The sequence below is a fragment of the Plectropomus leopardus genome, chromosome 7 (genome assembly GCF_008729295.1).
Source record: "Plectropomus leopardus isolate mb chromosome 7, YSFRI_Pleo_2.0, whole genome shotgun sequence".
Lineage (NCBI taxonomy): Eukaryota > Metazoa > Chordata > Actinopteri > Perciformes > Serranidae > Plectropomus > Plectropomus leopardus.
In genome coordinates this window covers 15,616,189-15,643,290 of record NC_056469.1, presented here as the reverse complement: position 1 = coordinate 15,643,290, position 27,102 = coordinate 15,616,189, and the positions used below count along the sequence as shown (strand labels likewise).

The 27,102-nt window shown below is 39.9% G+C and overlaps 1 protein-coding gene across 2 annotated transcripts in view; it reads left to right on the top strand.

Annotated features, from left to right (window-relative positions):
* Positions 1-27,102, top strand: part of lars2 (leucyl-tRNA synthetase 2, mitochondrial) — a 43,173-nt gene that overhangs the window by 7,155 nt on the left and 8,916 nt on the right. For both annotated transcript variants that reach the window (XM_042490700.1, XM_042490702.1), the window contains exons 3-16: positions 672-803; positions 8,771-8,862; positions 8,946-9,006; positions 9,118-9,207; positions 9,548-9,691; positions 13,515-13,622; positions 16,370-16,529; positions 17,065-17,169; positions 17,704-17,819; positions 19,164-19,447; positions 23,225-23,323; positions 25,945-26,082; positions 26,157-26,260; positions 26,862-27,041. In XM_042490700.1, the coding sequence (XP_042346634.1) occupies positions 672-803; positions 8,771-8,862; positions 8,946-9,006; positions 9,118-9,207; positions 9,548-9,691; positions 13,515-13,622; positions 16,370-16,529; positions 17,065-17,169; positions 17,704-17,819; positions 19,164-19,447; positions 23,225-23,323; positions 25,945-26,082; positions 26,157-26,260; positions 26,862-27,041 (1,813 nt within the window). The remainder of the gene's footprint in view (positions 1-671; positions 804-8,770; positions 8,863-8,945; positions 9,007-9,117; positions 9,208-9,547; positions 9,692-13,514; positions 13,623-16,369; positions 16,530-17,064; positions 17,170-17,703; positions 17,820-19,163; positions 19,448-23,224; positions 23,324-25,944; positions 26,083-26,156; positions 26,261-26,861; positions 27,042-27,102) is intronic.

The following is a 27,102-nucleotide window of genomic DNA, read 5'->3' as shown; positions in this document are numbered from 1 at the left end:
ATAAACAGCTGTCGGTCTGTACTGTTGAATAAATAAAATATGAATGAATAAAAATATTGAAAAATCGTTATATCTATACATTGGAAACACCTTCAGCCTTTTCTTTCAGAGTTATTGATTAATAGGTCATTAAGCCTCCTTTCACATGTTTCCCATCTATTACTGGCACTCATCTCAGTCCCAGAGCTGATTATATATCCTAATGGTCTTACTGGTCGGCCGTCTAGGACACGCTGACAGTGATTAAGTGCATTCATGACAGTGCTGGTCCCTAATTAATTTATTGAAAAATTCATGACTCAGGTTTCCTGTAATCATGTATAGCCGGGTGTAACCGGTACTTACCGCGTTGCCGTGGTAACAGTGTTGTGACTATAAACCATCCATAATCAGTGCCGCCTCATTTTGTGCTCTGACACCATAATCAGACGCTGTAAGAGTCTCAAACAGAAACACAGCAGAAGTCATTGAGTGCTCTCTCGCTCTGTATGTGATGAGTTATTATTCCTGTCCTGACCTCGGCAGGTTAATGCAGCGTCTTTTATACAAGACTCATTCAAAGCCAGAGCGATGATGGAGAAAAGAGCCCTGTCCTGTTATTTTAGTCTCTCGCAATTAAAATGAAGTTTTCTGCACATCTTATGAACTCTGTACATGATTTGTTTCCCCAGAGTTCCAACAGGAGGAAGTTTTATGTCCTGTCTATGTTTCCGTACCCATCGGGGCGGCTGCACATGGGCCACGTGCGAGTGTATACCATCAGCGACACCATTGGCCACTTCCAGAGGATGAGAGGCCATCAGGTATGTCTGCTTTTAGTAAATGTGTTTTTATCATTTCCTGCTATTCCCCCTGAAACAAGCAAGGTCAATACACTCAACACACGGTGAGCTCAGAGTTTTTATCTGGAGTTAAGTACTTAGAAGAAGAGGAGTTAGAGGCCTTTTTGATGGAGGAGGTTTTGACTTGTCACTGAAGGAAAAGCATGGCTGAATTCCTTTTAGCTGCTTCAGTTACAGGCTTCGGGTGTCGTGCACGCCAGCTAACTTTCATAACTGACTGGGACACTTGAATGAAAAGAAGCTATCATTATTATTATTAGGCAAGAGAAAGTTATTTATAAAGCACATTTTATACCCAGAGTCCTTGATAGATTTAACACGTAAAAGCACAAGAAATAAATTCTAATTAGTCTGCCCAACTGTCTGTCGTGCAAAAAGCCTTTTAGCTTTAATCTACTGTAAATATTCATCAAGTTGCTAATAGTGTCTTCTCATAAGTACGGAGATTAAAGGTTAAAAGCATTTAATGAGTCACTTACCACTCTTTCCAAAAACTAGAAAGAAAACAAAATGTCAAATGTATTATAATAAAGTAATGTAACATGTTAAATCAAGGGAGCAATGAGATGCTAAGTGGAGCTCTTTCTTTGCCTTCTTTGGGTGTTAGAGCTCACAGATATAATAGAATTAAATATTACATTTCCCATTCATTGTCTAAGGAATTTTTTAACTACTGATGTCAGACATTTAAGAGTTATTCCCTGTTTTGCTTTAACTTATCACTGTGAAGTAAATGTTGAATGCACAATGTAATGGCTATAGAATAAGAGCACCATTAGATCAACCCGGCCTCACTCCCAACTCATCAAATACTGATGCTTGGTTAGTGACCCTCAGCACTCTGAGCAGCTGCCTTAGGGCAGGTGGGAAGGGAGATGGATTGGTCTGACAAACTTAGGACTTTCACCCAGGAGACTGCTTTTTGTCTCCTTTGTGAAACTGAAAGTCAATTGATTTATTTTAATAACAACAAAGTGGGCTACAAAAAATTTCGCTATTGGCGTAAGTCGCCTGACACATGTGATGTTTGTCACATGACATCACTTTACGTTAGTAACAAACCACTTATTTTCAGCCGAACTGTGATGTGTTTTTTTCTAAAGCTAACCATGTGCTTATTTATTTTAAAAAAGAGGCTGCATAGACTCAACGAGAGGAAACTGTACGTTTTCTTTGAAAACTGAAGTTTATTTTGAAAACACACAATGCATTTAATGAGGGTAAATTGACGCACTGTTCCTGAATGTCCAAAAGTAATGTTGGAGAGGTACCTAAAGCGTCACAATTTGACATGTAGCGTTGATTTTTGACTAGTGGGGAGAGAGAATACGTTGTTTGGCCTGGTTCCCTGTAAGCCTCGCTCTCACAATGCAGTTCTGTCTGCCAGCAAGTACCATCTCTCAGGAAAATGAAGGCTCAATCTACGGCACAAACAAACTGCATCAGCATATTCTTTTTTTTTCTTTTCGTAATAGTTTTGATTTTAGGGGTGTTTTAATGAACATTTAAGTCATTTTTAATTTTTAATTTTTTTTTTCTAATTATACTTACTTTTATTTAAGAACCATTCTTAATGCAGGACTTTTACTTGTGTCTGAGTATTTTTACAGTGTGGTATTAGTTCTTTTACTTAAGTAAAGTACTTGAATACTTCCAAAGAATAATACCACTTGGTAGCGCTAGGGGTGAAAAAGTATTCTGTTTCCACTTTAAGCAAAGCGTGTATATGCTCTGGAGTACTGACTCAACTCTTCTTGAATATGTATAACTCCTCACATTAAGCGGCTACCCTTTAAGAATAAGACAATTGTGACTCACAGCTTTTAAGTTTAAAGTTATGCCTGGGTTTGCTTTATTGTTCGTTATCTAACCCTCACCACAAGTCCTTTTCTGTGGCATAAATGTCCATGTTTTATTTCAAATGTGCAGTATACCACACTGACTTTTATTTCCAAAAAAACCCAAAACATGTGTTGTCCTTAGAGGCACTTTGAGGAGCATATTTTATTATAGCAAACTACCATAATGGTGAGACATCTGCTTTCCCGTCTTAGTTAATGGTTTGAAAATGATTAGATTTTGGCTGTTCCCATGATAATACTGGTAAACCACCAGTCTGTACTGGAACAGTGAGTGTTCCATTTAGAGATAATGGAAATCTCCTGTATTACGTTATACAGTATTCACTGTCTGATATCTGCTTTCACACTGAAAGCTGATCTTTTTCCTGTTTGACATCACTCGCTGTGTACAACATTTGATGAAGAATCTCATTAATATCAGCTCTGTTTACTCTGCTGCAGCCTCTGTTTACACTCGCACTGAACTGTGATGCTGCATATCTCCTTACTCATATAAATGCTATAGTTAGTGCACTATATGTACACTGTGCAAGCAGAACATAAGTACCATTAGTAGCATAATAATAATACCTCCTGGCGCCACTATCTTTCAATTACATGGCCAAAGTTTACACTATTATAGGAGCATGTAATTGGATTTGTCACTGCTTGTTGCACTTGTACTTGATTTTTAATTTGCTGTATTGATTTCTGCCAGCACATTGCACATTTTCACGTAGTGTAGTTTGCTTTTGTAGATATTCATTGTGCAGTTTGTAGCTTTATTATTTCAATAAATAAACTAGGGTTGCACATTCTAATTATTTTGCAGTATAAGGGGCGATTTTAATGGGAATGGCATTTTTTGCATTTCATTTTCACACAAAAAAATTAATTAAAGATTAATTAAATTAAAGTTAAGAATTAAAGAAATTATGATAAAAATGATTGTGATGTGATTTTTGCTAAAGTCTTTGCCAAACAAGCATGTTCCCTTACATCTGGAATATAATCTGCAGGGCAGCACTATAGCACCTCAGCGCTTCATTTGCGATGGTATGTTGTGACACATATTACCTTTTCAAAATATTGCAGCCCCTGCAATTTGGATATCACACAATATTACTGACTTGACTTGACTTGACTTGATAATCGTGCAGTCCTATTATGAACATGTTTTTTTCTGCTAATGGGACAAGTATCAAATGTGTCATCCATTTATGTTGTTGTGTAAAAACAATGAAATCACTGATTTTGGTTGTTTGTACTCAGATTGGATGATTCCATGATCCTCTCTGTGAGCTAAGAAATATTTATGACACCTTGGACCATATTAACCTTTTGTAAAATAAACTCAGATAAATATGAAGCTACAAAGTCAGATTAGAGGCAAGTTGTGCAGTTCTTGTAAAGTGACAATTGGGAAAAAATAGCAGGATTTTAACTTGCTGTGATTAAGGTAAGGTGAAAGTAAAATCCATACTCAATTCTTGTTTCAAATCAAAGTGTTGCAGACAAAATTTAGGGCTCTGTTTGATTTCGGTAAAGTGCGGCTGTGATCAGTGTCTGTCAGACAAATCATGCTCCTGCGGTCACACACGCTTTCTGAAATGATGGTGGCAACCTATGTTAAATTCTTTGGTTTGTTTCTCACGTCACCCATCCCTGTCGTAATCCTGATGAAAAACTGGTGTATGACAAACCTCTCCTTTTTTTCCCTGGTGCAATTTATTCTTTTGTTTCCCTCCCTGAACAGAAATAAGGTTTCACATGACTGGCAACTACCTCCTGCCCAGGAGTGTAGTTTCTCTCAGCATCTGTCAGAAAACGAGCCTTGTTCCGCTGTATGCACACAGTCTACTCTTTTCACTAGTTAATTAAGGAAGGAGCATCCTGTCGATTGTCACACCCTAAAGCTATTTTCTGGCTTTTAAAGGGTCTTTCAAGTGTGAAACTCTCCTTTAAGTTTTCATAAAATAGAACAGTTTTATACCCAGACTCAATGTTCCTGTTGTTTTACATCGTATCAGCAACAGATTGTGACCAAAATCTCATCAGTGGAGTAATGATAGAGTTTCTCAGCTCCTTTCCCACTGGACAAAACAACTCAGTAACACCTGCAAACATCTGTCTTTGTTATTTAATAGGAAAGGTTACAATTGACATTCAGTCCTGGGTCAAATGACTGCAGCAGTCCCAGGTAATTATCGGCTCCGGCTTTGATTGTCTCCAATTAGCAGTGATGGAAATATGACAACTGGTGGAAAAACGCAATTTCTTTATTTTGCCCTGTGCCATGTAATGATATGTCGGCACAAAATACCATCCATCTGCATCCAAGCATTGCTCAAACATGGTTAAAAAATTAGTGAGTACAGAGTTTGAGAATGAGACTGAATAAGTAAGAAATATATAGAAGAAATAACATTTTCACTGGCCTCTATGAACAACTTAGTAAGAAATGTACCACAAATTGCAAGAAATTAGTTGTTTTTTTCAAAAGCTGGGGAAAAAAGCTAGGTTTAAAAAAAACTATATAATTATCATAATAACATTTTTAAAATGATTTCCTTATCTTTTTTAACTCTTTTTTGTTTTTTAACTAATTTTCAGGTAATTTTCTTGTACATTTCACTAACTTATTGATAATTTTTGGGTCTTTCCTTCTTTTGTTGCTCATTGCCCTCTTCCCATGTTTTAGAAAGAAATCAAACCAGTTTGTTCGGGTTTCAAAGGCTTAAAAACAAAGTGTACTGTGCAAAACATAGTCAGCAGTTAGAGTTAGGCTAGCTTTTTCCTTTTTCCTGTTTCTTTATGCAAAGCTGCCCAACTGCTGGCAGCAGCTACATATATTAACAGTATGGATATTGCAGTGGTATCAATCTTTCATCAAACTGTCTGCACAGGAGTTAATAAGTATAAGTATTTACCAAGATTTTGAACTATTCCTTTAAACAAAAACTATTTGCATGTCTTGGTACTACAAAAGCTACAGTAAAAGATAATGTGCTTTTGTAATTGGGTGAAATGAAGTTTTCTTCCGTCGCCCTCTTCTTCCACTTGTCCTTTGCTTGTTAATTTCTTGCGCATATGAGCTCCTGTGTAAAACGGTGCTACTTAACAAGACATAAGAGTTGAATATTACTGGTTTGGTTAGAGTCGATTAGAGAGATGACAAAACAGACAAATGCTGGAGTTTGCATTTCAAAGCAGCCACAGATGGAGTGAAGCTTCGAGCTGGAACTGTGTGGGCGGACACTGAGTGGCCTAACATTCACAAAATCAGCCACCAAACCCTCCCTGTCCCTGTAGTCATCAGCGCGAGCTGTGGATTGATGTCTCAGCTTGGCACTGACTTGCTCCACATCACAGTGGACAGACTGTCATAAAATGTGCCTACACTGACTCCCACGTCCATCTTCCACTGCCTTGTCACTCACGCTCTGAAATGTACTGGGAATCTCCATGATAACAGGTTGCTGAAGAGTTGGACGAGCATTCGCGCTTTGTGTGGACACAAGGATAACTGGAGCTGAAGCTATCAGCAGTGAAAAGATAATTTTCCTCTGCTGCTGTCTTTGAACTTTGAGAATTGTACTCAGTAACGCAGCCTGTCCATCACAGCCAGTCCCTGCAACGTCCCCTCATGAATACTGTCTCACTTTAATGAGACTTTTAAAGTATTTACACTGAATAAACAACGTAGTAGTGTATCCCTCCTAATGAGGGATGTTATTTACATAGGCAGTCTCTGGCTTGTGCCTCACTCTCAGTGCGTCTGTCTTCCTCCTGAGCAGTCACAGTGCCCTGCCTTGCTGAGCGCTCTTAGCCTAATACCATCCACCGCTCGGCTTTACAAATGAGGCCCATGCAGTTACCAAGGATACCAATTCGTCTGAAACATCAGACCCGTTAGAGTCCATGCGATGATCCTCTCCAGTCCTCGACTCCTCGTCACTCTGCTTCTCCTCTACTTTACTCACGCCTTCCACTCCTGCACTTTCATCTCGTTTCCCTCTCAGTGCGCAGAGACACACAGCCGAAGCTCTAAAGGGGAAAAAGAGATGAGTGAAAGAGACGTCGTCTTGGGTCGACAAGGATTTATGTAAGGAGGGTGTGTGTTGGGTTGGGACATGGACACAGAGAACAGAAGGATAGAGGGAGAAAGGAGACAATGAGTGGCTGTAGGTTGTGACGAGGAAATTGTATGTAAAATAGCTCACTAAGTAATTTGCATCAGGTTTGCAACCTTGCTTCCACTTGTTTTTTCATTATGTAACATCTGCAGTTACATAAAAATTGTAGTTAGTCTGCACGCATCAAGCACAATGTATAATGGAGCTGAGCTCACAACATGGGGATTTTCATGTAAGGGTCAACATGTGCTTCAATTAGAGGACCCCAATGCTGTTTTGTAGAATAAATTACCTCAGACAATGATCCATTTTTGTTTAACTATTTGCATAAATCCTTTTGTCACATATCTTGCAAAGTCAAGCAGTCATTTTTTGTAACTTTTAAAGTGCCCTCCACTCGAAAAATTAGTTTTGCTTATTGCTGCTTCACTTGGATGTTTGACCTTGCTTGTGCAAAATGATGAATACAAGCTATATTGATGGAGCCTTTTCTCTCCACTAAACAGCCTCGTCCTTCATTAGAAAAGTAGGCTATGTGCTTTAAACAACTAAAGAGCTAATAGAACAATGGCTAAGTGTCAGGGAGAGGAAAACACTGAATTTGTCAAAAAAGAGGCCTTTTAATTAAGTGGTATTGTTAAAAAAAAGAAAACACACACATAATAGATAGAGAATTTTAGAATAAGTTCCTCAGGAGTTCAGGAGAACTCATCTCTCAATATTCATAGGGAATAATCTGCTCAAAATTTGTTCAAATAGCTTATTTTACACAAACTGAAAAGTTTTATTGTGAAAACATTTCTGGCCATATCACCTAATGTATGTGTACTTTGACACTAGAAAGCTGCTCACAGGAAAAGTTTCTCTCTGCTCATCTTAAATGTCATTTGAACACATGTTCATGTATGAGCATGATTTTAGGACATTACTACTAGTTTGGCAGCCAGTTATGGTTGAATAGGCAACTTAATGCCTCAAGTGCATACAGTACATACTGACTTGTAGTAGGAGACATATTTGTATACAAAAGATAAACTTATGAAAAATAACAGTCTTAAGAGCTTTCAATGAGGGAAAATGAGTAGGTGTAATTTAAAGAATATTTAAAAGGAGACTGGGCTTTTTCAAACATAAATCTTTGTTCTTTGTTTTTATATGTCGTGAAAGGTGTGAGATGATCTTTCAGGGTTATTGCATTGTGTTGTGGAAACTGATGCACACTACATAAGGGCTTGATGCAGGGTGAACCTGTCGATTTTTTTTCTCCATTTAATCATTTCGTCTATAAAATGTCAAAAAAAGTGATAACAGTCATGTTTTTTGTCAACATATTTAATTTGCAATGATAAAAACACCAGAAAAACAGCAAATCGTCACACTTAAGAAGCTGTGAACAGAGAATGTTTTTTGCATGTTAAATTACTTGAAATGAATAAATTATCAATATTATCCTTTATATAGTGATTTCATTGCTTCTCAGAATAGTTTTAAAATGCAGCTGAAGAAAATGGATGCCAAGTTACTTGGTTTAGTGAAACTTTCTGTCTTGGACAGTTGTCAGTTTTGTCGTGGTTTCTGGATTTCAGTGGGTATTATTGTTTTTCATGACTGTAATGTTGATATTTTTATATGGTGTATTAGTTTAAAATTGTGCTGTTAGTAGCATAGACATGTCATTCCCATTTCCTGCCTGCATCTAACCTAGACTCCAGAACTGCAATTAAAATGAGTCATTTGACTGATTGATTTTTAAAAATTAAATTTATAACATTAAACAACACACACAAAATTCACCATATTACCGACACATCACAAAACCATCAACATGCTGCAAACAGATGCCACAAAACAAGTGATTTAATGATTTTAGTACTAAGCACACTTCTGCCCTGTATTTTAATGTATCAAATAAAATAAATCAGTCGCTCATAGTTCCTAAATGCATCCGCAGGTGTTGAATCCAATGGGTTGGGATGCTTTTGGACTTCCAGCCGAAAACGCAGCCATCGAGAGAGGTCTTGACCCGGAGGAGTGGACTCAAAGGTACCTTAAATATCTTGTCTGTTCTGTGGAGTGTCTGTTGTTTTTACAGACCTTAACGTTGCTGTTGTGTGCCGTCTCCTCAGTAACATCCAGTCCATGCGGGAGCAGCTGGACAGCCTCGGCCTTTGCTTCAACTGGGACCGGGTGAGGAGGAACTAAAGAGAACCGAGCGTCAAACAGAGACTTCTAGGTATGGTTTGCTTTCTTGTGTGTTACATCACACACTGCTGACATGACTCTGGCTTCTTCTAACAGGAAGTGACCACCTGCCTTCCAGACTACTACAAGTGGACTCAGTATCTATTCATCAAGCTCTTTGAAGCAGGACTGGCATATCAGAAAGAGGTAGGAACGGCCTTCGCTCCAAAGTGCTTATCCTGGTTTTCTTATGAAAGGAATAATAAGATTGGTTTAGGTTTGAGGTCGCTGACAGTTACAGAAATGATTGAGGCAGCTCACCCGTTACTCGTGGAGGGAAAAGAATGAACTGAAAAGAGGAGAGCTTGGTGGCCTTTTGATTGTGTTTAATGAAATGGGACGACCTTGAAATAAGCTTTTAGTCTGTCTATTAAATCCGAGCTGCTTCTTAAGCTCTGCTTTTTCATTTTATCTGTGTGTGTGTGTGTGTGTGTGTGTGTGTGTGTGTGTGTGTGTGTGTGTTCATGTGTGTTTGTGTGTTATCCAGGCTGTTGTGAACTGGGACCCTGTTGATCAGACAGTGCTGGCTGATGAGCAGGTGGATGAAAATGGTCGCTCCTGGAGATCTGGCGCCCTGGTGGAGCAGAAGCTGCTCACACAATGGTTCATCAAGACTACAAACTATGGCAAGGTATGGCTTTTGTGTGTGAGAGAGCTCTGTGTGTGAACATGACAAGTGGCGTCTGAATGGCTGGCCAGCAGCTTCACATGGGACAAAATGAGCAGCGGACCCCTCTGATAACAATCATGGCTGACACTTTTGTAGCAGCAGCTGCAGCCCTGCCTCTCTTGGTTTGCAATCAGACCCCTGGATGCCGTCATTTGTAGCGTCTCCCGACCAAGTAGAGAGCGAGTGCGGGTAATGCCAACAGGAGGCCTGGCCAGCTGATGAGAAGCCTCCACCTTTTCTGCACAGCACAGGCCTGTTGCAGGGCAAAATTACCCCCCTGTGGATCTGTGATATGAGTCATCCACAGGAAATAAGGTTCGTGCATTGCACATGTCAAACATGCATGTTTGGCACGTAGGTATACATGTGCTAACACATTCAATGCACAGAGTGGTCCTCAAGGGGAGAGATGCTTTTTTTATGTGGATGTAGAAAGTGCTTAAAGTGTAACTTGACTCCTAGGTGTAAGCCTAACTCCACCCACAGCTTAATTTTGAAAAACGCCTAAAAAAATCTACAGTGCGCTAAGAGGGAGTGTGAGAAGAGGATGAGGGGGAGCGTGGATGTGTGAGGTAGGAGCTGAGTAAAGGGAACCAGCATTTATCCCAGCAACTGGTATACAAAAAGTAGATGCCACGTTGAGCCATTTTTAACGCCTAATATGCAGATTTTTTAAATAAATTTGGTTTAAAAAATGTTAGTTTTAACACCAGCATTGATGGGTTTCATCATGTTTCAGACCTTTGACAATGAATATTTAAACTTGAGTATCTCCTTTTTTAAAAAAAATGTTGAATGTTTTAATTCTTGGGGGAGGTGACATGCAGCAAAGGGCCGAGGCCAGAATCGAACCCGTGGCCGCTTTGGCAAGGATACAGCCTCTGTAGATGGGGTGCCTGCTCTACCAACTGAGCTACTGGCAGATTGACAGATTATTTTAATCATTAATTATTCTATCAATAATTTTTTTCAATCGGTTTGTTCTATGAACTTCCAGAAATTAAAAAAATTATCACAACTTATCACAATTATTGCAGTTTTCTATAGCCCAAATTGACATCTTCACATGTTTTGTTTTGTATGACCTACAGTCTTAAACCTAAAGTTATACAGCTTACAATGATATCAACCCAAAAGTATATAATAAAAGTAAGTGAAATTTAATTTATACATCTTTCTAAATCTGTGTTACAAATCGCTGCACAAAAGGAAAGCCATTAAAAGAACAACGCAATGGTACAACAATAACATCACAAAAGGAGAAAATGGCACCAAGAAAAGTAGCTTCACAGCTCTTTTCTAGCAAACTAGAGTGACTAGAGTGAATGATTCATGCACAAAAACACTTTAAAAAAATTAAAACACTTAGATCTTGAGCTATGAGACCCACGACAGCAAACACACAGTCCCGGAGTGTTTTCAGTCTTGAGTGAGTTACAACTAGTAGACCCTGTTCAGAGGACCTGAGGGGCCTAGCAGGGACATATGGCATTAGTATTAGGGAAATACGAAACACTGGGGCAAGATTATTAAAAACCTTATAAGTGAGGAGGAGGATCTTGAGTTGAATCCTAAATTTGATGGGTAGCCAATGACGTGACATCAGAACTGGGGTGATGTGAGAGCAATACAAGATCTCAGGGAGTAGTCTCACATCGCCCCAGTTCTAACACTTTTGAAGCTAAAACCAGGGAAGGATTGACGTTTCTGCTTGGAGAAATGTTCTTCAAAACATGACTTAAATATCAAAGTAGTTGCAGATTATTTGTCAGTCAACAAATGGATTTATCCAGATTGTTTCAGCTTTACTTGTTACATGCAAAATAGTGAGTCAAGCTGATGCTATGAGGAGAAAAGACAGAGCAAGGTATAGCATAAGCAAGTTTATATAAGTGTATTTTCATACCTTACTAAAATAAAATAGAAAACAAAGTTTGCCTGGAAGGTGTGAAATCAATCCAAGCACCTCTATGATTTGAAAATAGGTCAGCAATAATGGAAAATACGTTTGATTTCTTATAAATGTGTTAAAACATGTAAAAACACTTTATAGTCCTTTGAGGGGTTTTGTTAATTCCCTTGCCAGTCATTTTTAGTAAAACATCAATTTGTCCAGAGTCAGGTGTCACCCAGTTTTGGCTGCAGCGATGAAGTCGCCCATGCTTGTCCATGTCAGAGGTGTGAGAGGAGGTGGAAGCGGCCTACTGCGACAATGTGTTCCTGCATTTCTAATTTTCTCAGAGAGAAGTGGGAAGGAAGGAAGAGGAAGGTGTCGAGGAAAAAGAAGTGAGAAAGACAGATGGAGCGAAAGGAGGCCTGTGAGAAAGCGCAGCATGCCAAATAAAAAGTGCTGTAATTGGACTGTGATTTCCCGCGTGTGCGTCTCTCCGCTCGCCTGTACACGTGTTCAAGTATGTTAGACAACATTAACTTCAGACAATATTTACTCAGCAGTCATCAGTTTAGCGGTCAGGTTGCTCCACGTCGTACTGAAGGAGTTTCCTCATAAATCGGAAACATATTGTTTGTTACAGGACACAGATGACTGCATGTTATTACTGAGATAGATTTTTTTTTTTTTTTTTGGAAGTGGAGTGTGCAGGATGCTAAATGATCACGTGTCGGGAGCACAGTTTTCAATTTCATGCATAATCACACTTGTTGCACTCATGCACACATGCCGCCTGCCTATTACATCGCGCTGACATCTAAATGATTCACAAACCGAGAGCTCAGTGTATGGCTATAATATGAGCAGAGGTGTTTTGTGTCATTTAGGTACATTAACCACAAACAATTTGTGACTTGGGCCATTTGTATTGTGTAATATTTTAGTCAGACGTGTACTTAATGTGTTTGTCTCACACACACACACCCCTGATTATTGCTATACCATGCTTTTTATTTCAAGCTTGTCTTAGTTTCCATGGAGACTCTCGTCCTTGCTGTACATCTTTCAGTTACTCTGCATCTGGCCAAACTATATTTTCTAATCCAGGAAATGAAAACATTTCCTGCCACTGCCTTTCATTAGTTGCCCGTCATTGCTTTTCCTGTATTTTTTCCTCATTGCCGGTAACATCTTTGTTTTGCTGCGTCTTCTCCAGGAGTCTCTCTGTCATGCTGACACAGATTCGCCAGGATTTATGTCTCTGTCTCTTTCTCCCACTCTGGAGCAAATCCATAGCTGACACACTCTGCAGCCGAGCTGGTGATGACTATAGCCAATGTTTATGTTTGTATTGATACGGCTGTGATGAGGTACTGCATGCTGAGCGGCACAGTGAGGGGGATTGTGGGTAATAGATTGTGACAGACTGAAAAGGAAATGGGGAGTTCGAACATCTCTGGCCTCGGCCCAGCTGTGGCTTTTTGGCCTGAGCCTCGTTGATATGCATAGCTTCCTTTAATCATGCAGAATAACTGTTGTTGTGTGCGTGTGTGTGTGTATGTGTGTGTGTGTGTGTGTACGTATGCACTTCATAGACGATTGCTGTGATATCAAAGAAAGTAGGGCGAGTGGAGGTCAGGATTTTTGAAAATCCCTCTTTGTCTGCATAATGTGACCTGGTTGGCTCTGCTGCTTTGTCAAAATAAATTGGCTAGGCTTTGAAAAGAGGCCACACCGAGTCAATTGCATTATCCTAGACAGCCACAAACTTATGAGGAGCTTGTTGCCCCCCTCTTCAAAAATGATCTCTATTCCACTGTGAAGTGGAAAATGAGCTATTTTAAACTTGTACAAATGGTAAACTTGTGTCTTTGTTTCTGTCTCCTCCTCCAGCCGCTCCTGGATGCCCTGGCGGACCTCCCGGAGTGGTATGGTGTCAAAGCCATGCAGGCAAACTGGATTGGAGACTGCACTGGCTGTTACTTCGATTTCAAACTCAAGGTGAATCTCAGCTCCCTTCCCCCTTCTCACTTTTTATTCATTCATCACTCTCGCTTGCTTTCAATCTCTCAACCTTTTTCCACCCAGTGTTTCCCTGTTGCTCTCCGTTCCTGGGTTCCATTTTTCATCTCTTTCTCCCCAAGCACTGATTGCTTGCTTTAAATTTAGATTCCTCTGTTTAATTTAAGTATTTCTATTAAAAATCATGCACCAAAACATAAAAATCTTGTTGCCCGTGTTCAGCGGGTGCAGCCATCTGCAAGCGGCAATTTACACAAACAGATGATGTCGCAGATTTGTTTCTATTGAGTTTTCTAAGAGTAGTATTTACAGTTCTTTGCACGTCTGTCGTTTCAACCTGAGTGGTCGCAAAAAGCCCACTGAGAGCCCTCTGAGCACCCTTATTAAACTGTTCTCCTTGAAAGAGAAACAGAAAAATGGTTACTCAAGTCGGTCTCTTAATTTAAAAAGTCTTCATATTTCTAGAGAAAAGAGCATTACAGAATGTCAGGGTGCTTCTGGGTTTTTTTGGTCTTTATGTGAGGGGGGTTTTCTGGCAGAATGCATAATTAAAGTGCGGACCAAGGGCCGTTAAGGAAATTGGATGGCTGCTTGTCTAATATTACATCATCATACATTGTCAGAGGAACTCTTCACTGAATGATCTCCCCAGGGGGCAGGAGATATGTGTTGGTATCTCTTCTACAACATGACATACACTAATTAACCCAGATCCTCTTAGAATGAATGTCATCTATAAATAATTATAGGATTAAAGACATTGCAGACTCCTTATGTATCAAAAAGCTTCGTTCAGCACATGTCGCATATACATATCACAAGCCCAAGATTATTGAATTTAAGCTCTAAATGAAAATTTTATCAATTTATTTGTTTGGCATTTATTTCATAAACAAGCCTTTGATGAGAAACACCCTTCATACGAGGTACCAGATGGTATGAGCACCAGACGATTGACAGCCATGCTAGCAGCTCTGTGTGGCTGTAGGTTCATGGTTCAAGGTAGAATTTATTGTCATTTTCTAATTATGTAATACATTCTAATTATGTATACAGAGGCACCAAATTGCTGTCCTTCATTGCTAAGGCAAACACAATAAGAACATACATGAAACACAGAAAAAAAGAAAGTAAATTGCAATGACTGAAAAGTGCTGTCACACATGTGGGAGTGGTACAGGTGCTTTAAGATATTTATTATATGCTCACAGTCATGATGTGAACATGATGATGTTTGATGTTTAGCAGGTGTACTTTTTACCATGTACGCCATCTGAGTTTACTGTTCTCACATGTGAACATTTCCTTATTAGCACTAAACACAAACCACAGCTGAAGCTGAGGGGGATGTCGTTATGTTAAAGGTCTCATTTTGTAAAAGGTCAGATTTCCATGTCTTTTGCTGTACTAATATTGTGAAAGCATGAAAGCTCACAATATTGAATTAATTCTCACAAGTTGTAATCAGAAACTTTGCCCATCAACGAGCCGTCAGAACTTCCTCTAAGTTGTGATATCTCAATCACAATATATAAATGTAGAAAGTGCCGCTACAGCGCTGTTACACTCGCTCCTCTGCTGCAGATGTGGAAGACCCAGTTACCCTGTCCAATCAGAGCAGACTGGGCTTTACCAGAGGAGGGGTTAAAGAGACAGGCACTAAAACTGAGTGTTTCAGACAAGACGGTGAATACAGCTACATTCAGGCAGACAGTGTGAGAAAAATAGTGGGGTTTTTTTTTACATGAAATCATTTAAGCATGTTCAGGTAGTAACTCAAAAAAAGTATGAACTTCAAAAAGAGCATAATATGGGACCTTCCAGTATTTAGTCATATATCAGTGTTTAATCAACAGTATAAATTAAGAAAAAGTTATGGGATCACCAAAGTTATCAGAATTCATCCTGAGGGAGCATGACTGTGTGTAAAACGTCACTCAAAACCACAAGTGTGAACCTCATGGTGGTGCAAGAGGAAGAGTTGGTGTGGGGATTGGGGATCACTAAATTCAGCAGGATGAACATCTAGGAATCATGAACTGCTGTGCAAAATTTGGTCTCATAGATGTTAAGATATTTCACAGGATAAGTTTAAACTGTGATTTTGTTAAATATAACTTCTTACCAGCCGTCTGCTTCATTAAACCTATGTAAAACTTAATAAGCTATTAAAAATGTCACTTCCCAGTCCAATAAATAATTGCTGATTGGATTGTTTCAACACTAAAATGCATTAATCAGCGTTATGTAACTACAGATGCTTCTGTACATAAAACTGTAATAGAATTTTGTAATTCTTCCATTCAACCTTTAGTGTTGGTCAGAAGGAGAGGTAGAGACGTCAGTTACAATAAAGCCAAGTGAAAAAAATTAACTAAAGATAATAGGCACTAAGGACATTAAAAAGAAACTTAGATAAAAATGGCATTAAAAAAGTAACAACAACAAAAAAAGCCAAATTTGTAAAACAATAAAATCTTAAGAACAACCTAAAGCAATTAGAATTTAAGCAAGTGAATCAGTGACAGCAAGAACAGCTGGAAGTAAAATAGAATAAAAATACAAAAATATTTAAAATAATATGTTAGAATGACAGTGTTTATCGCACATTGTAGACATTATATTTTAGAATAAAGCACTTGTGTGGTGGCCTGAGGAGCCTGCAGGTCCTCCTCATTAACTTGGCGGCTGAGAGGTTCCCACATGCTTCTCCTCTTATCTCTCAGGTGAACGGGGAGGACACGGGGGAAACCCTGTCAGCTTACAGCTCCTCCCCAGAGACGGTGTTCGGAGCGGCTTACCTGGCCATCCTGCCCTCCCACAGACTGCTGCATGGGAGCAGCTCAGTCCGCTCGGACCTGAAGAAAGCCTTTCAGCCAGGCAGAGGTGAGCCTCTCCACACTGATCCATCACTCTGTGTTTTGGTCTGTTAAGGTGTGTGATTTCCTGCTTTTGAAGTGGAGGAAAAGTGTTTTTTTGTTTTTCTTTTAGAAAAGGCACACATTTAGATTTTTCCTTGTCAGCAGCTGCGTTCATTACATTTTCAGCGATGAGACGGCTCACTCCTCTACACCTACACGCTGTCAGTGCTTGAAAGGTTCTTTGCAAAGGTTGTGATCCTTAACATCTCATGTGTTTTCCTTATTGAGTGGTGCCTAATTAACAAAAGCAGTGCAATAGTGGAAAATCAATCCTCACATAAAGACGGTACTACATGTTTGGTATTTCATTAAAGATTTGCACATGCAGATATGTTTATTTAACTGTCAAGGTATGGATTTAGTCGCTGCAGCGGAGTGAGTGTTTGTTAATTGGGATTCCCTCGAGGTTTTCTCTGTCTCGGTGGTGAGTGATTTTTGATAATGAGCTACCAGGGGAAGCAGCGCTGCCTCTCTCACACCTCCTGCCCTCTGCTCTCCAGACTCCCTGACAGAGGTCACCGCTCTCAACCTGTTCACCGGCCACGAGGTTCCTCTGGTTATCTCACACAAGGAGACATTTGACGGCTATCTGGATACTGTGATTGGTGAGTTATTGGTATGCATGTGTGTGGGTGGGTTTTACTATCACCTAGAAATCGTAGCTGGTAAGTAAGGAAACCATTTACTTTCATCTCTGAGCTGAGAGGCTGAGTAGACTCCTCTTCATGAGGTCCATTGATGAGATGAATAATCATTACCCCTTTTTGATTTTCCCCGCATTAAATTTGTACCAACGATAAACAAGGAGATATAAATAATGTTTTCAGCTGTAGTGGATTTCATTTTGCAAAAAGTGCTGCCGTTACACTTTATGCATTTTAAAAATGGATCCTTTTTCTTTATGTCTTTGCCATGTAGTATTGTTGATGCTGTAATGATGTGAAACCAGTGGGTGTTTGTCTCACGGAGAGTGGAGGTGGATCCCAAGAGATTGTTAATGATTAGTCACATAACAACCTCAGGGTTTTTTTTTTTCTCTCAAGAGATCACTTATGTGTGCTTATTTGTGTGTCCATGTTTTATTTTATTTATTTTTTTTACTGTGTTATATGTTGATGCTACTCCTGTGTGTGTGACAGGTATCCCTGACTGCAGTGAGGCCGATCTGTCTGTGGCCACAGCTCTGAACCTGAAGTGGACCACAGTGCTGAAAAGTGATGAAGACGGGACACAAACTCTGATCAACTCAGATGAGGTCTGCTCCGTTGATGATGAGTACAACATTGATAAATGACTCATGATTATGAAAGACTAAGGGCGTGCGTCCACATAGCACTTTTATTTGGCAGATAAACAGTGGCAGAGTGGTGGAGTGCCTCCACCCAGCACTTCATAAAAAGAAAAACATGCTTTTTTAAATTAAAATAAATCCACTACCAAGCGGCAACTTCAGGGGCTGAAAATGAAGCCAACAACAAAGTGCCAAAAACACATATTTAAACAGCCACTTAACAAGGGTTCTGAAAGCCAATCATTGCCCATAGATCCACCATGTTAAAATGTATAACTTTACAGCAAAAATAAGCATGTTTACAGCCGGAAACAAAAAACGGTTTTGGTCTCTATAGCAAATTTCAACATTCATGACAGTTGTACAAGGGGGATTTTTTTTACAAGTCACCTGTTTACATTTTATTAAGACCTAAAGTTAAACATGAGTAAGTTCAGGCTGCTGAGTGACAGGCTGTCTGCCTATAGTGTCCTCCGCTTCTCAGTCAGATCCACCCCTCGCTCCACCACAGCTCAACCTTCTCGTCCACATTTGGTCACTTCTGGCCAAAAAAAAAAACTCAGGATGGCAATGGCCGAAATGCAGAACTCAAGGTGTCAAAATGGGAGTCCACAAACTAGTGGGTGATGTTACAGTAGAATCTTAAGTAACACTACATTAACAGAGGGTTGACTACACAGTCAGGGACACCATATATGTCACCTGCCATCAGATCAGCCAATAGCAAATTACGTTTTTTAGTAGCTGGGTTAGGGATGCACGATATTGGATTTTATTGCTGATATCTGATATGCTGATGTGTAATAACTCTGATCCCTCTGATAACCGATACCGTTATCAACATATCCACGTTTTTCCCCACCTCATTTTAGTGATCATCAAGTCTCTTTTGTAGTGTTTAGTGTGCACGTAATATACAGTCATTTTGCGAAATAAGAAAAATATTTGATGTTTTGTACATGTTGACTTTGTCAATAATATATATATATCAGCAGAAATCAGCATGTTGGCCAATTCTGATATTTCATTTCAAAGCCAATATCTGCCGATACTGATGACGTGCATCCCTAGTTTAAACCAGTAGAGGGTAGTTTTAATATGAAAATTCAAATACTTCGTACTAAAATGTCAAGATTTGGACCTGAATACATCAACTACCCTGCTTAATACCCATGTACACTGTTTTTTTTGCTAAAAAAAAGTGTTTTGGGGGTTTAGCTACTCCGTTAACTATGGTTTTTCACTGTACACCTTCTCTCCTATAGACAGTAAAAACTTAAGCGGTCTTTCATCCTCTTTTCTTTGTAGTTCTCAGGCCTCACCAGAGCGCAGGCATTTGACTCCATTACCCAGAAGGCCAGAGAGCAGAAGAACGGTGGCCACCTTACCAGCTCCAAGCTCAGGGATTGGTTGATATCAAGACAGCGGTACTGGGGCACACCCATCCCTGTGGTGCATTGTGGGTCTTGTGGTCCAGTTGCTGTCCCTGAGGAGGAGTTGCCAGTTACATTACCAAAGCTGCCGTCCCTCACAGGAAAGGGTGCGTCCCCACTGGAGGACGCTCATGATTGGGTCAACTGCAAGTGTCCCAGGTGAGAATGCTGAGATGTTTTATTGGCGCACGCAATCTGCTCTCTCATCTTAACGTCAGCATATTACATTTTTAGGTCCCTGTTATTATCTTATATAAATGCCATGTTTGATTTTTTATTTATTTATTTATTTTTTTTACTTTTTGTCATTGGCACTTTTGAAGAAGCTTATTATGATTGTGAATTATATCTCTCAAAGGACCTGAAACAAACCGTTGTTTTCTCCCACAAACTCATAGTATTTAATACCAATCAATGTATTTTTACTCTGTAATAACAACTTTATATACTATTTTCTTGTGATGTTGGCGATGTCTCCCTCCTAATATTAAAATGCGTACAGACATGATGCACACCAGACACACAAAAGACTCAACCCCAAAATCAAAAATATATGTTTTCTCCAATCTGAATTATCTTATATCCGTGTTTTCTAACGTGCAATTGTCTTTTTCATTTTCTAAATTGGTTCATTCATATAGTTACTTCTCCCTGGTGATCAGTGGAATAAACTGTTGGCCGGAGTGTGTATTATGTTGCCTGCGTGCAAACAACACAGGAAGATGCATATAAAAACGTTGCTGCATAGCGTTGAAAACAACATCTCCACAGGTAACACAAAGAAGTCAAACGGTAAAATCACTCGTTGGTTGATCTGGCCATAACTCACAGCCAAATGCAACTTGTGACAACTGTTCATAGGAAGACATTCCTTTATTTTGAAGGGTCATAACCCCAAAAGTTTTGGAACTACCGACTTAAACAAACAAGTAAGTCACTGAGTCTCCTCCGCCTCCTGTCATTCAGTGTTGATGTTGTAAATAGGATGCAGAAAAGGGCATAGGCTGTGTTATTTCTTTTCTACATGACATAAGCGATTTGGGAAATGATCCTGTCCATTATGGTGTTTGTGGAGTGAGAATTAAATTATGTGCAGAACCTCTTCCTTGTCAAGCCTCTCCTCTGTACTTCCTGTATTTCCTCAGGAGACCAGCACCGACTAAATGAGCCCGCTGTCACTATGAGGCTGAGAGGATTGACAGCTTTACAAGAACACAGAGCATTGAGAGCCCGTGAACTGTGTGATTAATACTTTTCCTCTGACGGGGGTTATGTAATGAGTGGCATCTGTGACAGGAGCAGCATGAGACGATGATGGAAGTTACATAAGCCAGCTGTGCCTCGAGAGAGACACACAGGACGAACACTGCACACGCACATTAACCTTTTGTACACAGGCATAATTACTCGTGCACTCACCAGCGAGTCATCTCAGCGAACGTGTTTGAAAATGTCCCTCGCTGACATGGGAATTCCCCCCTGAATAAGACTAATCACCGTCATGGCACCATGTTGATTAAAACAATGGCCCACTCAGTCGCAGATGGCACAAGTCATCAGATTGTGTTCAGTCACTTCCACAAAGCTACTATAATTCCTCCCATCAGCGGTGATTGATGGCTATAATCGCCAAGACGCTGTTATCTCCTCTCCTCCCATCTCCCCTCACTTGTTAAGTGTCGGTGGAAATTTGTTCTCTTCACTCGTCGACCATGTCCAATTAAAGTTTGAGTGGAACACAGTCGAGCAGGGTGATGAGAGATGGGCGACAGAAATGGAGTTTTATTTGTCCTTGAGGAAGTTATTTCCTGTGTGAGCTCGTCTCGTCTCTGACCCTCTGCTGCTCTGTAAATTGACCTGCCAACTGAACCCCTGTCTCGGCTTAGCCTGGCTGGGAAGGTGTGGTGCGTGTGTGTGTGCTGTTCCATGAATTCACAGGTAAAGAGAGGGACCACCTAGTTAGCTCAGCACACACACACACACACACACACACACAAGAAAACACACACAGCAGATGGAGGGCTATTTTCCATGGGAGGAGAGCCTTGTGGAGTGGGCAGCTGCCTCTCTTGCCTCATCTGTTCGAGAGCCTTTTGGCTCTTTTTGGCTCATCCTGCAAACACACGCACACGCGCACACACACACACACTCATTCACACTCACACCGCACTCACTACAGGTTGCCGCAGATTTAGTTACCTGCTGTCGTTGTTCGGCTCCTTTCACAGCTTAGAGAGGGTCCATCTCCAGAGAGAGTACCTCTGTGCGTTGATCCTCAGTCGTCTGACTGTGGCCACTACCAGCCATCTGTCAAATGACCACAATCTGGCCTCTGATTGGCCGGTCCGGTGTGAGATAGGAGGTATTGAATCTCACGTCCTCCTCGCTTCTCCATTTTTTGAAGTTAATATTTTCTTTTGTGATGGAATGTGCCTTGCTGGGTTTTAACACCTGGTTTCCAAATATTAACTTTGCTACACCTTTGTCTTGTTGCTAGGCAACCTTCAGCTCATACCTTATCATCGTTGCCTTATTATAGACCTGTTTGGTTGGTGGTCAAAGGGTTTTGCTTCTTGATGTGTGTGTGTGTGTGTGTGTGTCTTTGTTTGTGTGTGATATATTTTTATAAAGTTGACTTTGATTTTACACCAAATCTTATAATGTTATCTGACATTTCCAGAGAAATTGTACTTAAGTGGCATGATAATTCTCTACTTTAACTTACATAACTTATTACTTATTTTAAGTGTTGATGTGTCTGTTAGGACAGGTATGGATAAGTTAATCATGTTCTGTCCACAAGTTTATGTTGTTTAAGATTAGAACAAATGCAAAAATATGATGTGTAAAAGTCAAAGGAGATAATTTATGGAATGATTTTAAAAGGAATTAATAAGTTTGTCAAACACCTGATAGATTCAAAAAAATAAATAAAAATAAGACGATTAACAAATATAAAACCAAGTTATGAATGCTTGTGTGTATATGAACATTTGTTTGAGGCTTTTAGTTATATATAATATATATACAATTTGTCATGATTGTTTCCTTCATTTTCATTTTATAAATGTAATGAAAACAGTACAAAACGATTAATGTGAAAAACAGTAGGTGCCATAAGCTAACCCCACACCTTTATTTTTATTCCATGTATTATTGTGATTATTGTTATTTTTATTATTGTTGTTGTCATTTATTTATAATTTTTAAATGTATTTTATTGTATTTATTTTATTAAATTGCCTTAATAATAATTACATGTGGGAGAAAGAAATTGTGAAATGGATGTTTGTGTGAGTGAAAAAAACAAAACAAGAAAGAGACCGACTAAACAGAGACATCCCATAAGGTTCAGGAATGATACCTGCTCTGCTGCACATAGTGAAGCTCAGAGCTTTGCTTCTGTTTATCTTTCTGGGACACTGATTTTAACTCTGTTGAGACTCATTATAAAGTAAAAGGCAGGCACTTTCGCTGTTCCATTAAGTGCTTTAAAGCTCTCTTTTTCCTGTGTCTTTTGCAAACGTCCTCTTCTCCACTGTGAAAGTGAAGTTGGCAGATTCGCATCACGTACCCCAAGTGCTGTTTGGCTTGGATGGAGAAGGGGCACGGGGTGGCATTTCCAACACAAACACATGATCATGTGTTCGGCCCGCCAGTTCCTTCCCTGTTAGCACAGCCTGTTAGTCAGGGCGCAGGAACAGAGCTCTGGTGCCAGTCTGGCTTCAGCTGTGCTTCTCTGCAGGGACATGACCCCCACAGCCAGATGGAGCCAGCTTTACACACACATACACACGCACACACACACACACACAAATCACATAATGTGCATACAAACAGAGATCGTTCATTTGTTCGCGTTCTAATTTGTCAGCCTAATATTGATTTTTGTGCTGCTTCTGCCAACTCTCTTTGTCTCTCTGTCTCCTCTGTCAGATGTAAAAGACCGGCGAGGAGGGAGACGGACACCATGGACACATTTGTGGACTCCGCCTGGTATTACTTTAGATACACAGACCCTCATAATCCAGACAGGTATGAACAGCCTCCTCCTGAGACTTCACTTTCTTGTTTTTTCAACCATTCTCGACTCAGCGAAGGCAACTGAAATGCGAGCTCTTTATCTTCTCCCCTTGCATTTGTTTTCTCACACTGTGACAGATTTTTTAGCACAAATTGCACAGGTCTTATTTACACTCTCTTCGCTCAAATGAAAATGAAAAGAAGAGAAAGCTGTGGGTGGATAAGCATATCTGTCTGTTTTTAGATACTCAAAAAATACATTTTCTCTCTATGTAATCTCTGCTGCGTCAATAGAAACTTGATTTTTCTCTCTTTCTTCACAAACACACACCCAGTTCTATATGTGAAAGTTGCACTCAAAACACATAATTATGCTCACTGTAAGATCACCCACTCTCTCCTACTTGCCCATTTCAAACATGCATACGCTGCCTATGCACACAAACACTCGCCTGGAAGTTGCATTCCCTGCCAATAGAGATTATGGAGCTATGGCTGTCACCTGCTGGGATGGTTGCAACACCCTGAGCTCAACAAAAGAGATTAATTTCCCAGTGCCCTGACCTAGCTGTAAAGCTGCTTTAAAAGGAGGGGGTACTGCTCTCCCCATCACTTTTCTTAGCGGGACAGATTATGGCACAACAGAAAAAGCAATTACACTATTTGTGCATTTCAGTTAGCCTGCTGAGCCTTATGTGCACGAGGGGGAAACGATAAAAAAATGGGAAGCAAGAGATGTTGAAAGTAGCAAGAAGGAGGAAGGAAATAGGGAGAGTGTGTTATTTAGGCATGTTTGTGTGTGTGCGTGTGTGTTTGAGAGAGAGAGTTCCCTGGGCTGAGTCCAACAAACCGGCTAAATTATCTTCAGCCTTGTGGAGTTCATAACTTTTTTTCCCTGGCTCAATTATCCGGAGACATCATCAGGCAGAGAGGGAGGGCGAGAGGCAGAGAAGAGTGGAGGAGAGAGTAATGACTGGTGTGAAAGGTGACACACAGAGATAGCAGACTGCCCTAAAAAGCATCATTAGGTGGAATCCCTGCCTCCTGCTGACCATCATGCTGGTCAGGCAAACCACATGCGGCTCGAAAATCTGAAAGAAACCAACCAGTTTCGCTTCATCTCAGATAGATTTCTTTCCACAAATACTCAACTGTTGACATGAGAAGCCGAGTTAAGAGGTCTTCAGAGCTGAATTTGAAGCGCATATTACTTCAGTGAGGTTTTTTTTGCTTATTTTGTGAGTGTGAAGCCAGTGAGATAGAGGAGGATACAGGATGCTTCATCCCTGGATCCTTGTGTAACAGCACGCCCCCTAGAGGAAGAGTGTGTGCATGTATATGAAGTACACTACCACTGCTGCTGTGTGACAAAACGTTTACAAAGAACATGGGAAATTTAAGTAGATAAAAGTCTGCTTTACTACTGCACTCTCAGTTGCAGATTCATCTAACATTTTTTTTCAACCTTTATTTAAATTTTAAACTTTAAGCATTAATCCTTCACTTGAATGAGCAGAATAATGGCTATTGGACAAATTTAGTGACATATGATGGCAAGTTGTCATTTAAGTGGAACTATGCTCATTCACCCTCATTGTGTTTTCCGAAGCTTTAAATAAAATAAATGAGAGCACGGGTACATGAGCTATATTACAGTAGAATAAAGCTCATTTTGGTATAAAAAAGAAAACAAACATTCAGTGGGGCCAAGAAATCAGGCTTCCATTTATTATCTATACAGCCCCTCTAGACTTAATACTTGTTGACATCCCAAATTTGAGACTACTTCTCAGTTTGTCAAGCTTATGTTCGCAAATGTTGATTGAACTTGCTTGTGCCAGGGAGATCAGACAGTGAAATTCTTAGTTTAGGTGGTGTTCCCCTTTAAGGGCTTTATAGATATAGATAGAATCTAATGCCTGTCATGTCTAAGATTAAACTTATTTATATCACCTTTTAAACAAAGATACAAAGAGCTTTACACTGTAAAATAATAAATAAATTAAATCTATATTAAACATTTCAGCACCATATTTGGAGACAGTCTGCAAATAAAATAGAATAAGATGTACCACAATGAAATAAGGTTTAGGTAAAAGAATGAAATAAACTATTCTACATAGTAGAATAGGAAAAACAAAACAACATTGGTTAAAGACTTATAATCTAGAGCTATATAGTGAGCCTGTATCTAGGTCACCAATGCTCTTATGCTGTTCTAAACATGTAGTGTCTCTGTTTCCTGGAAAGATAAAGATTGTCAGTGGAAAAGGAAATCATGCATTTGATATGTAGTTGGAGTTGTTGGAGTAGTTGGCAGGAGCAGTGAAAGCAAGGGTGGATAAATTACATGATCTGTTTGTGAAGTTTATGTAGGTGTTTTTCTTCTTTTCTTTCAAAGAACCAAAAAAAGATGTCACTGTACTTGACAGTGTTTGACATTTGATCTTTAGGAGTTCAGTGTGTCACGGTAAGAGAGGGCTACTTAAACTGTTTATTGAAGATCTTTAAAAACCTTCAACTTTCCCACATTAAGACTTGACTTTTTTAATGCATTTTATTAAATCTCTCACACTATGAATTCAAAGACAGCTTCAAAGCACAGCTCCCCCAAACTTGCTCTTCTTCTCCAGGCCCTTTGAGCGCCACCTAGCGGATCATTGGCTGCCTGTGGACGTGTATATCGGAGGGAAGGAGCACGCTGTCATGCACTTGTACTACGCTCGCTTCCTCTGTCACTTCTGCAAGGATCAGGGTCTCGTCGCTCACAGGTACAGTGCTTCATCTGCTTTTGTTGAGCATGTTGTATGTGTGCATGGTAATTAACCCTCTTTATGTTTTTCAGGGAGCCTTTTTGGAAGCTGCTGGTGCAGGGTCTGATCAAGGGCCAGACCTTCAAGCTGGCAGACAGCGGACAATACTTAAAGAGAGAAGAAATAGACTTCACAGGTACACTCGACCTAAATGTTCAGGTGTTTGTTAGAGTGACAGATGGGAGAGGAGAGGGCTTCCCTCCTCTTGGCTCAGACAGATAGAACAAATTATGACAACGTATATATATTTTTTTATTGTAGTATGTGGTAACATCGAAATCATCTCTTTTTGTGCTGCTTATCACAGATTTTCTCTTTTTTGTGCTTTACTGCATCACCCTTTTGAATGACAAGTTAACCAGCTTCAATTGACAAAAGACAAATCACAAGCAATCCTTTGAGGAGACTTTAGAGGTCTCTTATAATTGGCTTCACACCCAAGGATCTTCATCCTCTCTCTACTGCTTGGTAACAGAACAGATCTGAGAAGCTGGCAGCTTTCATTAAAGAAAAGCCTCTTGATCCTGGTGTTAGAGACTCAGATTGACTAGGCCTTACATATATTTCTTTCCCTCGTCTTTTATTAATTGTTATCAAACAGTAGCCAGTAGGAAACAGTAAAAGTAGAAGCACTCTCAGTGAGATTAAAATGTGGTTCTTAATTAAAAAAGCTTGGAAAGTGTGTGTGACCTTGTCTGGCTGTATCTGACCTCTGGCTCCTAACCTGTCTCTTCTAGATAAAGAGCCAGTGGCGCGTGATGGTGGTCGCGTCGAGGTGACGTGGGAGAAGATGAGCAAGTCCAAACACAACGGTCTGGACCCACAAGAGGTGGTGCAGCAGTATGGCGTGGACACAGTTCGACTGTACATCCTTTATGCTGCACCGCCTGAACAGGACATCCTCTGGAACGTCAAGAGTGAGACCTGATTAAAAAATACACTTAAAGACACTTAAAGTTAACATTCAGCATAATAAAT